General features: G+C 32.1%; 1 protein-coding gene across 2 annotated transcripts in view; it reads left to right on the forward strand.

Annotated features, from left to right (window-relative positions):
* The window catches only part of LOC144642661 (transmembrane protease serine 9-like), a 29,244-nt gene continuing 11,307 nt past the window's right edge, over window positions 1–17,937 (forward strand). For both annotated transcript variants that reach the window (XM_078501686.1, XM_078501693.1), the window contains exons 1-2: window positions 1–120; window positions 980–1,177. In XM_078501686.1, coding sequence (XP_078357812.1) covers window positions 63–120; window positions 980–1,177 — 256 coding nt within the window. In that variant the 5' untranslated portion in view covers window positions 1–62. The remainder of the gene's footprint in view (window positions 121–979; window positions 1,178–17,937) is intronic.

The raw sequence follows: 17,937 nt of genomic DNA on the forward strand, positions 1-17,937 counted from the left end.
GTAATTATGTTATAAGGCCCCTTTCTTAAAAGACATTCACAGAGAGAGGTTCTCTACGTGCCATGATGATCTCCCTCATTTTATTGGCTCTGGCCATCTTTGTACCCTCTGTTACCGAAGGTAAATGAACCTTTTTTTAACTGGTTCTAGGCTTTTACCATTATATTCGCTGTTAAGAAATATTTTCTTATATTATCGCCATATATCTGTAGAGTATGTCATAGAGTAGGTTAAAAATCCGAGAAAAGGTAAAAGGTAAAGGGTGTGCTTAAGTAAGAACTTCGATTAATAATTGACTAAGATGATGAACACCCTGAAGTCTTTTTTTATCTCACTGAAAACGAAAATTACGTTCTCGGACAAAAACAAACTTAAAAATACAAAATCATTTAAATTTACGGTATACGGAAGTACTTTATGTACCATTACTTATGTACCGTCTTGCGTTAACGGCAATGCTTCAGAACTGGACGAAAAAAATTGACGTGATAGATGCTAGGAAGCGACTGATTATTTGTTGTGAATCAAGTAGAAATCATATGTTTGGATGCAACCAACTAACTCCCTTGAGACGTTGACGTGTAGTTGTTTAAGCCTTATCTGTTTAAACGAAACAGCAAACTCTGAAAAACCGATATTTTCTAAGCTAGAAGTTCAGTTTCATTTCACTGCTGGAAAGTTAGGCGTCAGCAATATTCATTAGCAAAGTTAAAAGCTGTTTAGGTCTCGTGCGAAAAGTTAAAGAGGAGAAACGTTTACATGTTTTCCAAGGTTGCCTATTGTTCTATGATCCGCAAACCGTGCGCTCAAAATTCTTTGACCATTTTTACGTGCATTGGTATATATTTCAAACACAAAAATGCATTAAAAAGTGAAATTATGTTATCATTTTATACGAAATTTCTACCAAAGACCACAACAATGGGCGAATGATGCAGTTTTAATGAAGTGTTTTTTTTTTCTAATAAACTGGACGTAGGATGTGGTAACCGTCCTGCTTTCTCCCGAGTGGTGAATGGCGATGACGCAAGTCCTCACTCCTGGCCGTGGCAGGTTTCTCTCCGCGTGCGGGGTGGACATATCTGTGGTGGATCCTTGATAAGACCTGATTGGATTGTGACTGCAGCACATTGTGTGTATAGAAATCCAAATCCGAGTGGATACACAGTTGTAGTGGGTAAGATGTTAGACTGCTTTAGCGGTTACATATTAAACACTATGGCGCCATGTTTTAGCATCCCCAAAACACAGACATCTCTCTGCACAAGAGACCCTCCCAAGAAGAACTGCGGCCCATCGCAAATGATGATCAGTTATTCCAGTAGCTATAGCTATACTATTTGTAAAGTGATATAAACAAATATTTATTAAACCAATACATGTACGTATATGGCACTGTCAAATTTAATTTTGCTCACCTTAAATGATTCGTTTAATTATTCCTTTCGATTATAATTTTCTTCAAGGAAAATTAGTAGTATAAGAGTTGGGGGCACCAGATCATTTTTGCAAAAATGATCTTGAACTCCCCAACTCTTATACTACTCCCAGTGCTGGATCCAAAATGGAAATCAAATATCAGATCCCAGTGCTGGATCCAAAACTGAACAAAATCTGGATTCAAAAATGGATTCAAAAAAATGGATTCAAATATTGGATTCAAAAAATAGAATCAAAAATGGAATCAAACATGGAATCAAAAATGAAATCAAAAATAAAATCAAAAATGAAACCAAACCTCGAAGCCAAACTGAAAACCAAAATGGAATCAAGTTTGAAAACCAAGCCTGTAAAACCAAGCCTGTAAAACCAAGCCTAACTCAACCCTAGGTTCAAAATAAAAAAAACTTCTTATACTCTTTTTTAAACTTTTTTTATACTGCGTTCGAATGGGATTGTCTTATATGGGTCCACTTGCTACCCAGACTGTACTCTTTTTTACATTGCTCACAAAACCATCGTGTATTTCGCATATAACGGGCTTTTGTGCGCCTTATAGCTTTCATTTTGTCTTCTTTGGTAAACCATCTCTGGTATCGGGCATTAACAATATTATCATTCCAAAACATCAATTGTTATATATTAATAACACAATATATTAATTTCTTATATCATTAATAGTGCGTTTAAACAAGCCTTGATATCATAACTGAAATATCAATCTGGAAAACCAAGCGAAGCCGAGTTTTATGCTGTTTTTATTATCATGGTAAATCTCTTGTACTGAATATCTGTTGTGAATTATCTTCTAAAACGATTATGATTTTTGTTATTTTTGAATTCATTTTTTCTTTTTCAAGGTCGGATAATACACTGTTTAAATCATTGTAAATGTTACATAGGTATTTGCTTGTTTCATTTTCTTCATTTAATAATTTTGTTAATGGCTTGCAATGTCCATCTTCCTTTAGTTTTTTATCTAAATATACTAAAGTGTCTAAATTTTCATATACCAAATCTCCGAGTTTTGATAATTCTTTTAATGTTACGATATACTTCAGTGTGTTTATTGCGTCATCAGACATATTTTTGAATGTATTTGCTTTGAAACATATTTTCTTTAAATTTTCCATGTTTATTTTCATGTTTGTCATTTATCTATATATATAGTGTATGTTTTTATTTTTATGCGTTTTTTCATGAATCTCTTATACTCTTTTTTAAAAATCTTGCGTTTTAGTGCGTTTAAATATGCTGTAAATCCTTGATTGGTATCCAACTATTAAATTCATCACTATAACCTTTCCACTTCACTAAAGCTTGTTTCTTCTTATAGTTCCGCTGAATTACTTTATCAATACGAAATACTTCTTGTTTTGCTTTCAATAGTTCGGACTCGTAAAAACTCCCTTGTATGTCTTCATTATTGAGATCTTTCAATTTGTAAGTAATAGGATTAGTGTATTGTATCTTATCGATTGTAAAAATTTCTTCGGTCCAGTTTGGCGTGTACCCTTTATCGAAAATATTTCTTTTATACTTCGATATTCGAACCTTATCACCTATTTTGAATTTCGGTTTCTGTTTTGATGTTTTCATATCACCGTATAAATTGAAATATACTAAGCCTTCATTCTTTTTCCTCGATGCTTCTACGGGTGTCATTTTAATGCTTGAGTGTTTGGTATTATTATACTGCTTCACTAATTTGGGCAACATATCAACATACATAGTATTGCCTTGTACGGTAAACTGCTTCCACATTCGGGTTTTAATTGTCCTATTCCATCGTTCACAAACACTACTCTTCTCTTCGTTCTCGGTTGAGTATAGTGTTATACCATTCTTTTCCAAAAGCTCCTTCATATTTTTATTGTAATACTCTTTCCCTTTATCAGTCCAAAGATATTGTGGTTTACGCCCCTCTTTGAATATTGTTTTGAATGCTTGAGTTACAGTTTCACCTTTTTTGTCTTTTAGAGGCACTATCCAACCATATTTACTGAAAACATCCAGTACCATGAGAAGATATCTATATCCCTTGTTCCATTTACTAAACTGTTGCATTTCGACCAAATCCGAACACCATATTTCATCAATATGGTTAACTATAACACGTCGTTTAGTAAAGTTACGTTTTATTGCTGTATGTAATTCATCAGCTAATTTTTCTTGCCATTTTTCTTCACCTGTCGTTTTTTTACGTTTTTTTTTGGCTTAACACCCAAACCCAACTTTTCCTTTGTTGCAATGGTATTACGAGCAATAGCATGACCCCATTGTCTGTCTTTCCACGGAATAGAATCGAGGGCTTTTACCATCTTTTTATCAGCTTTGTTTTTGCATTTAACCTGATCTTTTGAGGGTTTATTTGCACAGACGCTGTAATCTACATCATGTTGCATCGATACAGCATCTGTTTTACCAGTTGGTTTTTGATATATCTTAAGTATTTTACCAGTATTTGGATCCCATTTGACCTGTTTTTCAAGAGGATTCCCGGGACCGGTATATTTATGGCCGGGTATAACAAAGCCTTCTTTTGGAGCTACTTTCAGAATAGCTTTGTGGATATCAAAACCCTTACCCTTTTTATAGTAATCAACATTGTCTTTTACACCTTTGAGAGTTTGACCTGCTAAAATTCTTGCCATTGAAGCAAAGCTAGGTGATGGAGTTACAAAATTTGATGCTACATAGGCTATTTTATCAACAGTAGAAGGGCCTTTATAACGAGCAAGAGCTCCGCCACTTTGACTTTTGACAAATTTAGTTTTAGTAATACCACAAGAAATGCATTCCGATTTGAGCATTAAACGATTGTTTTTTGTTCTCACATATTTTTCAGAACCAGGAACTGAATTAGTTTGTATTTTTTCACGTACACAATACGATTTAACCATTATATATATATTGATTAGATATTAATCGCAATAATGATTAATCCATTTACCGTTTTTATATTCACTGTAATTGCATTTTGGATCGGTATTTTCGTTAGCATACGAACCTGCTGGCTTCCAAAAACTCTTTGTTTGAATACCGCTACGAGGGTTTACTATGCCTTTTACGATATCTCCCGACCAATACTTTTTAAATAAATCCTTATCACCACCAGTTATACGCATAATGAAGCTAGCAATGTCTTGGCTCTGTTGAAAACCAGGAATTTTTTCCCCGACCTTTTTGTTAATCGTTTCACCAACTCCTCGCCCCTTTTTCTCACTGACAAATTTGGTTTTAAAGCTTTTACATTCAGAGCATATGCATTTCATCATAGTTCGGCCATTTTTGGTTTTAAAATATTTTTCACTTTCTGGTACACATTCTGTCTGTTTTTTCTGCTTTACGCAATATGATCTAACCATTATATATATTGATTATACAATTTCATCAAAAATTTTTTTACAGCTTTTCTTTTCTTTATCAATGAACAAAAATTCGAAGGGCATCAGTTTGTCAAATAAATTGGGATCTATTCTATTTTCTTTGCCGATCAGATTGGAATGGTTTTTTGTGGCTGGTGGATATAATAACATATGTGAACTGTTCAGTCTTATTTTCTGAGGCACATCATAGTAACTTTGACTCAAATAAATGGGAGTTATATTATGATGTCTTCCGTCAGTGAAATGATTCGCTATTTTGGATTGAATTTTGTCACAACAATTTATCAAATCATCGAAGACCACTATTTTTCTGTTATTGTTGGGATATTCTTCAGTATCCATTATTTCATCAGCAGTCTTAATCTCTAGCACATCATAACCAACCTTTTTTGATATGTCATCCATCAATGATTCGAGATCTTTTATTTTGTCTTGATGTCTATTCGGAGTATAAAATATTATCTTGTCATAAAACACGAGCGGTTTTCTCAATATGTGCATCAGAAGGTTTGTTTTACCACAATTGCTTTGACCGCAAATGAGCATTCTGAATTCTTCATTCAAGAAGTTATTTAAGCTTCGTTTTTTGGCTTCTTTTTTGATGTTGTCATAGTTTGGAATCTTCATCAATATATATATTGTGTACATTAAAATATCTGTCTTCCAGCATTTATGTCAATTGATATATTAATTTTGTCATTTATCTAAACTATTATATATGGATATCGAAAAATTCAGAGAGAATCAGAAGAAGCATTATGAGAATAATCTTTTGAAAAGACAAATCAGAAAACAAATAAAAGACACACTGGATGAAAAACAATCAAGACAATTTGAAAGCAAGGAATTATTCAAACCCGTTATAACATCTCAGAAAGAGGTGAAAGAAACCATCGATAAAAAACAAGACAAATTAATTGAAAACTTGAATGAAAAACAAGAAAAATTAATTACAGCTGTTGATATGTTGAATGAAACAATGTCATCATCTGGTTCACAAAGTGGGGTTCAAAGTTGGTTAAGTGATTTACCATCAAAATTTGAACCTTTAGACATATTACCTGAAGAAGATGAAGAAGAAGATGAAGATGAAGAAGTCCCAAAAAAAGAAGTCGTTGAAGAACATATCTTTAACCAAGGTGAAAAAACCATCATAAGAAAATATGGATTTGATCCTGATTTGAATGATATTCCAGATGAAAAAGAAGTTAGATCAGCAATATCTCATCTTACTGGAAAAAGACGATCTTCAAATCGGATTATTAAAAATAACGCAAGGAAAGATCAAGAGATATTGAGTAAATATCGCACTGTTATAAAAGGAATCAATTTCAGGGAAAAAACAGGCGATGGTATCAGGTTTTACAAACAGCCGAAGCGGAATGCTTACAAGATAAACAATGGACAGTATGGCGGTTTACTCATAAATGTACCAAGATTAATCAATGAAATGGTCATCGAAGCCGTGAAAGATGGTAAAATGGTTTATGAAGACATTGCTGACAAATCACTCGTTGATCTCATCACAAAGAGGTTTAATCCAAAGAAAAAGTATTCATCAAAAGCAATCAAAATATTCAATAATCTCAATATGTTATCAAACATCCCAAAACATAGATCATCAGGGAAATCAAAACTGATTGGAGGTACAATGATATACTCAGACCCAAACGATTTGATGAAAAGATTGACTTTGTTGGCTGGAAGCAAAAGGGCTGGTAATACAAGTATTGTTCTCAGAAATGAAATGTGGCAGATCATTGATTATTTACTCAAACAAGGTGTGATAGCTAAAACACAATACGATAAATTTGTCAGGACTCAATTAATGTAATCTAATGATATAATGGAAATCCCGATGTTTTTGGATAGCAATGATGGTATAAGAGATTCAATGTCTCATGATTTTACCATCAATCATGTGCCTGAAATAGTCCTAGACAGGAATAAAACATATTATTTGGCTCTTTACAGTGCTGAAATGACTTATAGCTGGTTCAATGTGTCTTCAAAGTATGGAAATAACAAAATAAAATACAGCAAGGATTCTGGAGCGAATTGGGTTGAAATTGTTTTCCGTGATGGTAATTATTCTTATTCAGACATCAATGAGTATATTTCACAAATACTCGAAGTGAATGGTGATTTAAACGATAAGGGGAAAGGTATCTCACTTGAATTTTCATCATCATTATTGAAGGTGTATATTGAATTGGAAGAAAAATATCAATTGGATCTCAGAGAAGGTGATTTCTCAAAACTGATTGGTTTCAATAAAGAAATCATCACATCAACAAAATACGGATCCAATGCTCCAAACATAACAAGAAATGTTGATAACATTTTCATTCATTGCAATCTTCTGAGCGACTCACTTGTTTCTGGGACGCAAGGTGATGTACTTTATCGTTTTAGTGTTGCCAATTTGCAGATATCTTATCCATTTGAAATAAAAGAAACAATACCTCGACCCCTTTTCAACAAAATCAATACCAACATCATCAAAGAATTGAGGATATATATCACTGATGGATTGAACAACCCTATCCATCTCAATAATATACCAATTAACTTGACTTTGCTGTTGAAAGAAGTGTGATATTATATATCGTATTCGTATATGAGCAGAATCAGAAAAGTGAGAGATATGAATACCGGTATGTCATACTACATCGACATTGAAACCGGTGACCCAGTTGATGATCACCAAAAAGGAGGTGGTATTATGAACAGTTTAATTTCCACTGCAAAAAAATCATTGACAAGTAAAACCACCAAAGATTTGGCAAAAAAAGCCGGTAAAAAAGGATTACAACATGTTGCACATAAAACTGGCAACATCATCAAAAATAGACTGAATAAAGCAACCAAGAAAGAAACAGAAAAACTGAAAAAATACAGTGAATCAGAAAATAAGGGAGATATGATCGTCAGCTTATTACAATCACATCCTGAAAACAAAAAATTCCAACCAGAAAGAACGAAAAAGACGGAAGAACAATTGAGGAATGATATTCTCAGTCTGGAATTCGACAAATTAACCAACATGTAAAATAATGTAAACCATTATTATATAATGTCTTTCAGAAGTTCGAAATATTGCAAACGATATGAATATGTCTCATTTGAATTACAAAATCCAATAACATTACCTGCAAACAATCAATTTCAAAAGAAGAGTGGATACCGTTTCGTCATTGACAGTAGCAGTGAAACTCATCCTTTTGACTTGTATAATTCATACCTTTCTGTCGATTTTAAAATCACAAAAATGGATAACACTGGTTATGATGTTGCTGATCGGGTTGCAACCGTCAATTCCGGTTATTCACTTATCAATCAGTTGAAGGTTGAATTCAACGGAGTGAATGCTCTGGATACACCAGGGCTTAATCATGCTATCAATGTGAAAAATCTGACTGAATTATCATCAAGTTACACTGAAACAGTCGGACCAAGCATGTTTAATTACCCTGATACAGCCGTCGGAGCTGTGATTCTAAAATATACAATGAGAGCAGTACAACACGGTGCAAACAACGCTGGTAATGCTTATGAAGTAAGAAATTTCGTTGATGGAGATAATGTAAACTACAATGAGGGTTTCGCAAAAAGAAAAGCATTACTCACGCAAGCTGCTGAAAATAACATCATACTACCATTGAACAGATATGGTTTTTTCAACTCTTTTGAGACAGAAATAGCACCCAATGGTAAAGTAACCATTGATGTCAATCTTGAAACTGATAACAATGTAATATTTCGTGCTGGGGGTGACCCAGGAAGGTTTATTGTCACTAGACTTGTTTTATGGGTACCGAAAATGATATTTAATGCTGAGGGTGAGCAAATTTATCTTAAAACATATCTAAAGCCACATACATGGTCATATCTCAAAGAAAGAATTGAAATTTCTCCATCAACAGCGTCTCGTCAAGGTACATTCAGGATTACTTCTTCTATTCGTAAACCGAGGCATGTTTTTATATGGGCTCTTAATGATACAAAAATGAATGATCAAACACAGAATCCGTTTATATTTAATACATATAACATCGCGAATAACCGAACATTTTCAAATGCAAGGCTTGAGTTGAGTAACGGCGTTTTTTATCCAAATGAAGAATTAAAACCTGATACAGAGATCGTTCAAACATATAGGGCATTGATGGAATATCAAAAAGATTTCAATGCTTATTACACTTCTCCAACAATCACCCTGGAATCATTTAAAGAGTTATATGGGCTCATCTATTTTGATCTTAGAAACCAAGAGGAAGAAATTAAAAGTGGATCGACCAAAATCCAGTTCAGTTATAAACTATCTGGGAATCCAAATGCAAATTACAGCCTCTATGCTTTGATTCTCCATGAAGAAGAGCTTAGTGTTGATATCGTCAATGGTAAAGTTCTCCTCAAAGCTTGATTCGTTAATCAAATGTATTTTATGTAACGTTAATATATATGACTGAATACAAACCATACACTGTATCATTAAGCAGAAACCAGAAATTGAAGCTCACAAAAGCCATCATGACCAAATCTCCAATAACACTGAGATTGTTGTCTAATGATTTGTCTGGAAACGACAAAATGTTTCTGACAAAAACACAGATCAATAAGATCAAAAAATCGAAAACCCTCAATAAAGGTGTTGATATAAAAATTTCAAAAACACAAATTTCTCATATTAAACCAATGATACAATCTGGTATGGGTCTTCAAAATAGACCGTATCCACCTCCAATAAAAAGCCAAGGACAAGGATTGCGTAACAGACCATTTAATATCAACGATTATGCCCTGTACAAAAGTCCCCCTTTCATTGGTACTTGGGATCAGAAAGGTTCAGGAATAAAAAAAAGAACCATGAAGAAAAAAGTAACGCAACCAACCATTCCAATAATTGGATTGAGATTGTAAATAAACCAAAATTCATTAATAAAGCTTTGACCGATAGAGATTTGATTAATTGGTGTGATTATTTAAAAATTGATATTACCGGCATATATAGCAGAAACCAACATATGCCTAAAAAACATAGTCCATGTGTTATCAATTTAGATGATTTGAATAATGCTGGAACTCATTGGACTTGTTGTGTAAAAGGTAAAAATGACAAAACATTATGGTATTTCGACAGTTTCGGAATGCATTACCCCCAAGAATTTGAAATGAGAGCAAAGAGAGATGGTATCACCAATATTCTTTTTAATAATTCTCAATATCAAGACCTCAAGTCTGTTTTATGTGGTTATTATTGTCTTTATTTTTTACACCAAGCACTTGTATTCAAAAAAGAATATTTTGACATCTTGAAACCATTATCAATGACAAACACCAATCACAATGAAAAATTCATCAAGAACTATTTTGAAAATATATAACATAATTACATATGGGATTTTTTGACGGCAATCATACTGCGAATGCAATAACTGGTAGTGTTGGAAAAGAAGGACCAGCTGGGGTTGGGTTCAAATTGACCACTTCTGGAGATTACAGCATGGAAAAAAAGAAAATATTTGGGTTAAAAACTCAAGATGACATACCATTTGAATCTGATGATTATCCTAAGGATTTGGGTAGTGCTATTAATAAGAGATATCTAAAACAAAATTGTTTAACAAAATCCAAAAATGGAATCGATTTTGATGCTAGACAAGGTAATATACACAATACAGAAAATTGGTATCCTGGTCTATACGGACCTACTAGTCTTGTATCGAAGCAATATGTTGACATGAGAGATACAGATGTTAAAACTGAATTCGACACCAAACTCACTGATAAAGCCGATCTCAGTACCAATGATGAACAGACGTTTAAAAGCATAATAAACGTACCGAAATTCGATTCAGGATACAGCAATATGTCAAACGTAATGAATAAAGAATATATTGACTCCAGAGACGCGCTTAAAGCGGACAAATCGTACGCTGATGATACATATTTAACGAAGAAAACAGGTGCTATTTTAGCCAGCAGTAAGGCTTCGAAGGTATATGTGGACAGTACTTTTCTAACTAAATCCGTTGGTAATGGCTTAGCTCAGAGCTTACAAAATAGGCTCAATATTCACGGTAGTAACATGATGCAGGCAAATCTCCATATGGGTGGGTATAATATAACCCATCTAAAAAACCCAACCAATGATACAGACGCTGTAAACAAAAAATACATGCTTGATTATGTTGGTGAAAGTCATATAACTTCCGTTGGTCAAGAAAACACGTTTGCCCATATAATGACCGATAGTATCAATCAATTAAGTGAGGAAGATGATATCGAGTTAGGCAGTTTAATCGATCATCCGAATTTATACCATAAGATCAATACGAAAGTTGTAGACAGTAAGCTGGTACTTGACAGCAATAAAGGCTACTACTCAAGCAGATTAGGTATCAATGTATATAGTTTACCAATCAATCGATACACAATGGTTTTCGAGCTATTTTTTCCAGCTGAAATAGATCATGATAGTCTAGATATCGATATTGTTTCATCAATCGACAACATCGACAAATCAACTACGCGAGTTTATGATGGATATAGTCGAACAATAGCACAAATTAATAAATATCAACAACATCCTAATAATTATCTCTATGTTGATATCGTTTTAAAGATGAAATCAGGGAACGCATATGTCCCAAAATTACAAACATATATCGTGATTTATGGAATAAAAGGTTATCAGAGTAACGTTGATCCTAGGATATACGATCAGCTATATTATGTTGAAAATGATAGAATAGCTTTCAATGCATCAATTGATATGAAAACAAAGGCTATTTATGGTATTAAACCAGCTACTACTAATGACCAAGCTGTTAATTATGAACAGTTAAAACATTTTCGGGACAATTTGAAGTCTGATCTTGAATTAAAAATGGATAAGAAAAGAAACATCAGCTATTACCATAAAATTTTCGAGTATTTTTATGATCTAACGGATCCATCTGAATTCATCATGTCAGATGCAAACGGAGCGGTAATTCAGGGATTAAATAATGGTCTTGTCTTTAATCCCACAAAATTGTTAGAAGATTTTAATCCAAAAAACGGCTTTATGAGTGGTTTCGAAATTAATTTAAATGAAAATATCACTGAATCCAATGACTGGACTATATATATGGCATTTAAATATGACTATAAGCCCAGTGATAATAAAAGGATTAAAATTGAATTTATCGAGGGTGATAGTTTTAGTTTTCCGTGGGTTAAAGTTGAGCATAATAAGCTATTCATCGATTATGATCTAGATTCATATACAGAGCAAATAAGAGGAACATATTTTGATAAATATTTGAATCTCTGGTATACTAAAATAGGAAATCAATTTAGAATCGCTGTTTGCAATAATGCTATGAGTATTGATCAAACATTGTCTGGGTTTAATATCAATGCATCCAACATTAAAATCAGTTCAGATTACTATGTACAAAGAATCGCTTTTAGTAAAACTACATATCCGATAAACGGTAGAGAGTATCATAAAATCCAATTTTTAGATAAAACAAAGGCTGTATTCTTCGAATAAATTATCTAACTCCAACGATTTTATCTAATTAAATTATATGAAAACAGTGAAATTGGTTAGCAATATTATTGATTCTATTGAGAGATTAATTCAAAACATAAGGAAGCTGTATTACACAATAAAGAACAAGCGCAATGCTAAAATGACAAAATGATAAAACAAAAAAATCATATATAACTAATATATATGACTAAACATCGAAAATGCATATTTACATGGAACCATATATCAAGCGAACTGACTGAAGAACAAATTATAGAATTGAAAGCTTATTATCAAACATATCATCGAAAATGTTGGGCTTATAAGCAGGCTGTTAAACGTTTCAAAAAATGGAAATTATTAGGGAATTCATTGTCTATTCTCTTTGCATCCGGCTCCCTTGCATCAAGTATTGCTACAGGAGGTATTAGTTTGGTTGCAATTAGTACAATAGCGCTTTTAATACAAGGCTGGATGCATCATCAAAATCTCGATTTAAAAATTCAAAATTGTTTATATGCATCACAATCCTATATGCATATACTTAACACACTAAAATTTATTTTGCGAACGGGTGAATTCGACCTATCCAATATCCTAATAACAATGAAAAACACCGATGACTACATAAGTGATAACAGCCCGATTATAGATAAGTATATGGTAAAATATGATAAAAAATTCACTTCAGAATAATTTTAATAATTTCATCAAATTTCAACAATAAAATCTCACCCCAATACCGATCATTAAACGCTAGTGTTTTTTTTGATTCAGAAATCTGTATAAAATTGTATGGGATACCGAGCATTTTAAACAGCTCTCGTATAATATATTTACTTGAGATCATCCTCTTTCTTCTTTTATTTATAGATGGAAGAATACTATCGATTTCATGAAAAACCTTATAAATTTTATGACGATGATTTACAGTCAATTGCACCCCATTTTTAATACAAATATTGTTTAATACGTTCTCGATATGGTATTTTCTGTTATATATGCTTTTATGCCATATTTTGTCTCTGTTCTCGTAAAAATCAAAATACTCGCTAATATATTTATAATTCTGAGTCCCGCAATTTTGACATACTTTCATATATGCATCTTCCAAAATATCAGGTTTATCACAGCAATGATCAACAACTTTATCGCCTGTATATAATAACTCATTGCAAAAAATACAAGAACCCTCGCCCATTATTTTTAAATCGCTATGTATCTGTGTATCACAAAACATCTCATATATAAATATATTTATATAAAGATGGTTCAAGGCAATAGAATTAAGTTATGAAGACTATCATCGAGTTTGTCTCTGTTTGCATGCATTGTTATATCGTCTAAAATGCAATTATGGAAACACTCGTAATTGAATACGCAACGCATATAAACTTTTTGAGTAAACTTTACTCAAAAAGTTTATAATAAAAAAATTCTTACTCATAATCACACCAGATTAAAATACCTGCTGACGCGTCAGCAGGTTTTTTCGGTCAATGGTTTAGTCATTAATCATTTATAACTTATGGCTAAAACCGTAAACTGAATAATTATGTATTTAATGTTGATCCTTACGAGGTCTTCCACGTCGTCGTTTCTGGTCTTCAGGTATACACTCTAAACGTACATGATTTTTGTGTTCATTTGATATTTCAGATCTGCTGTTAAGGTCTGAAGATAGCATTTTAATAATGAAGGCTATATCATTCGAGCTTTGATCAGATTCTAAAAGGTGTTTGATATTTAATGTTATATCAGTCATTCTATATATATATTAAAGAAAATAATTATCTGTTTATATCTAAACGCACTATAACAGTCACATATATAAAGACAAGTTATGTAACATATATTGAAGAAGGCTATAAGGCTGGTTACACAGTATTGATATGATACTGTTATTGTTGTTGATGACAACCAATAATATTTTATTACTAGTTATTTTTAAACGCACAATATATTTATAGTAAAAGATATAAAGAAATATCATTTATAGTATAATAAGAGAAAATGGGAAGAAATTTAAAGTATGATAACGACGCTGATAGAATAAACGCTATCAAAAATTCAAAGACTAAGTATATGTTAAATAAACGATGGAAATGCGATATATGTAATTACGATAGTTCATTAGCAGCTAAATGGACACATTTGAAGTCAAAAAAACATTTCAAAAATGCTGTTTTCAAAGCAATAGAAGATGATGATAGATTTGAAATAATTGAAAATAACAATACACAATGGAAAATAAAATTATCTTATCTAATAATATGAACAAATCAGATCTAGCTAAGCTATCGAAAACCGATCTTATAAAAATAAAAAAAATAATTTTACTATAAGACACTTAAAGAAATAATAATTTCATATAGTATAAAAAAATGGAAAATAAAAATATCTCATCTAATAATATGAACGAATCAGATCTAGCTAAGCTATCAAAAACCGATCTTATAAAAATGATATTATCACTAAAAGCAAACCAACCTAATATTTACAAACAACGACCACCAATCCCAACTCCTCGTAAGAGTGTTAAACAGATGATTGATGATTATGAGGAAAATATCATTCAACCACCCCTTGATTTTAGAGATGATTATAGGCCTACACCAAAGCCTAGGACTATAAAACCAAAAAAACCAGTTCCATTACCAAGGACTAAAATAGAACAAGTCAGCAGAGCTCTAAAAGGCTACACAAAGTCTTTCGAAATTGGTATAAAACACAACAAAGACCCGTTATTACAACTACAAAACACAAGGAAAGCTGTTGAATATCATATCATAAAAGAACTATCAGCCATGAAAGGACTCAAATTTGCTGAAACTCTTAAGGTGAAATTCACTAAAATGTCTGAAGATAGTGTAATATATAAAACCGCTTATTTCAACAGTAAAGCACAGACCATAATTAATAATCAAGAGATCGAAGAATCACTACAAGCATCTAAACAAATGATATTAAATTTCGTAGCTGAATTGGTTAGTCAAGGTTCAGGATGGACTATTGAATCAGTTGATGGTCATTATATTAATATAGTAAAATATGAACCAATAAAAGGCTCCTCCTATATTCAGCTACCACCAGAACTTAGAAATAGTTCAAAAGGATTGATTAACATGAAAAATGAGGATAATGAGTGCTTTCGTTGGTGTCATATCAGATGCTTAAATCCGCAAGATAAATACCCTCAAAGGATTAAAAAATCTGATAAGGCATATGTTGAAAAGTTAAATTACGATGGAATTAATTTTCCCGTGAATATAAAGCAGTTTAACAAAATCGAGAAACAGAATGAAATCAATATCAATGTATTCGGTTATGAAGACAAACAGCCATTTCCCATCTTTATTTCAAAAGAAAAATATGATAAAGAGATGAATTTATTATTGATAACTGAAAATGAAAACAATCATTATGTGTTGATTAAAGATTTTAACAAATTCATGTACAATCAAACAAAACATAAAGAAAGGAAACACTTCTGTATGCATTGTCTGCAGTGCTTCAGTTCTGAAAGAGTATTGAACGATCATAAGGAAAACTGTATACAAGTAAACGGAACTCAAGCTATTAAAATGCCAACAAAAGACAATAATATACTAAAATTCAACAACTACCATAAACAGCAAAAAGTTCCATTCGTTATATATGCTGATTTTGAAAGTTTATTATACAAGGTATCTGGATGCAAACGTAATGATGATAAATCATATACAGAGGCATACCAAAAGCATACAGACTGTGGATATGGTTATAAAGTTGTTTGTTGCCTTGATGATAAATATTCAAAAACTGTTCAAATATACAGAGGAGAAAAAGCTGTTTATAAATTCATGGAAGCCATGTTAGATGAAGTTAAATATTGCAAAAAGACTATGCGAAAATTCTTCAAAAAACCATTAAAGATGACTAAAGATGAAGAAGAAGAATTTCAACAAGCAAAAGTATGTTATATCTGTGATAAAGTGTATAATGATGATGATATACGAGTGAGAGATCATTGCCATATCACAGGTAAATTTCGCGGATCAGCTCATCAAGAATGTAATCTTAAATTGAGAATAGAGCCTGATAAGATAAAGATACCAGTCATCTTTCACAATCTTCGGGGTTATGACAGCCATTTTATTATGCAAGAGATTGGAGCTATTGTTAAGAAACATACATACAAAAACAAAAAAGGAGAGATCAAAGAGATGAAAATCAATGCTATACCCAATAATATGGAAAAGTATATGGCCTTCATGCTTGGTAATCATTTAACCTTTTTAGATAGTTTTCAGTTTATGAGTTCTAGTCTTGATAAATTAGTAAGTAATCTACCAAAAGAATCACTAAAATATACTTCTGAAATATTCAAAGGTGAAAAGCTAAATCTCATGTCAAGAAAAGGTGTATATTGTTATGATTATATGGATAGCTTTGATAAATTTAATGAAAAACTACCCAAAAAAGAAGACTTCTACAGCATATTGAATAATGAGCATATCAGTGATGAAGACTATCAACATGTTAAAAATGTGTGGAAAATGTTTAAGATTAATGATATGGGTGAGTACCATGATTTATATCTTAAAAGTGATGTATTATTATTATCAGATGTGTTTGAAAGCTTTAGAAAAACATGCCTTGAATACTATAAACTCGATCCTTGTCATTACTTTACTAGTCCAGCATTATCATGGGACAGCATGCTGAAGATGACGGGCATCGAATTAGAGTTAATGACTGACATTGACATGCATCAATTTATCGAAATGGGTATGAGAGGTGGTATCAGTTACATAGCAAATAGACATAGTAAAGCAAACAATAAATACATGGATGAATATGATAAAAATTCAACCTCAAAGTATATAATGTACCTCGATTCTAATAATTTGTACGGATTTTCCATGAGTCAATATTTACCAAAAGGAGGATTTAAATGGTTAACACAAAAACAGATAAATGAAACAAACTTAGCTAAGTATAAAGAAGATTCTAATAAGGGATTAATTTTAGAAGTCGATTTAAAGTATCCTAATGAACTGCATAACCTTCATAATGACTATCCATTAGGAGCAGAAAAAGTTAAAGTAACCAAAGACATGCTATCAGATTATTGCAAAAACATTGCTGAAAAATACAATATATCAACAGGCCTTGTTAATAAGCTAATACCAACATTAAATAACAAAGAAAAGTATGTTTTGCATTACAGGAATCTACAGCTATATTTAGATCTTGGTTTAAAATTAACAAAAGTTCATAGAGCATTAGAATTCAATCAATCGCCATGGTTAAAACAATACATCGATTATAACACAGAAAAACGCAAAAATGCTAAAAATGCTTTCGAGAAAGACTTTTTCAAGCTCATGAACAACTCAGTCTTTGGTAAAACAATGGAAAATTTAAAGAAAAGAGTTGACGTTCGGTTAGTGACTGATAAACAAAAATTATTAAAGCTTGCTTCAAAACCAACATATGTCTGTTGTAAAATATTCAATGAAAACTTAGTAGCAGTTCATAAAATTAAAGAAACACTAACTCTCAATCGACCTTCTTACGTTGGTATGTGCATATTAGATT

Source organism: Oculina patagonica, chromosome 1 (genome assembly GCF_052425735.1).
Source record: "Oculina patagonica isolate OP01 chromosome 1, crgOcupat, whole genome shotgun sequence".
NCBI lineage: Eukaryota > Metazoa > Cnidaria > Anthozoa > Scleractinia > Oculinidae > Oculina > Oculina patagonica.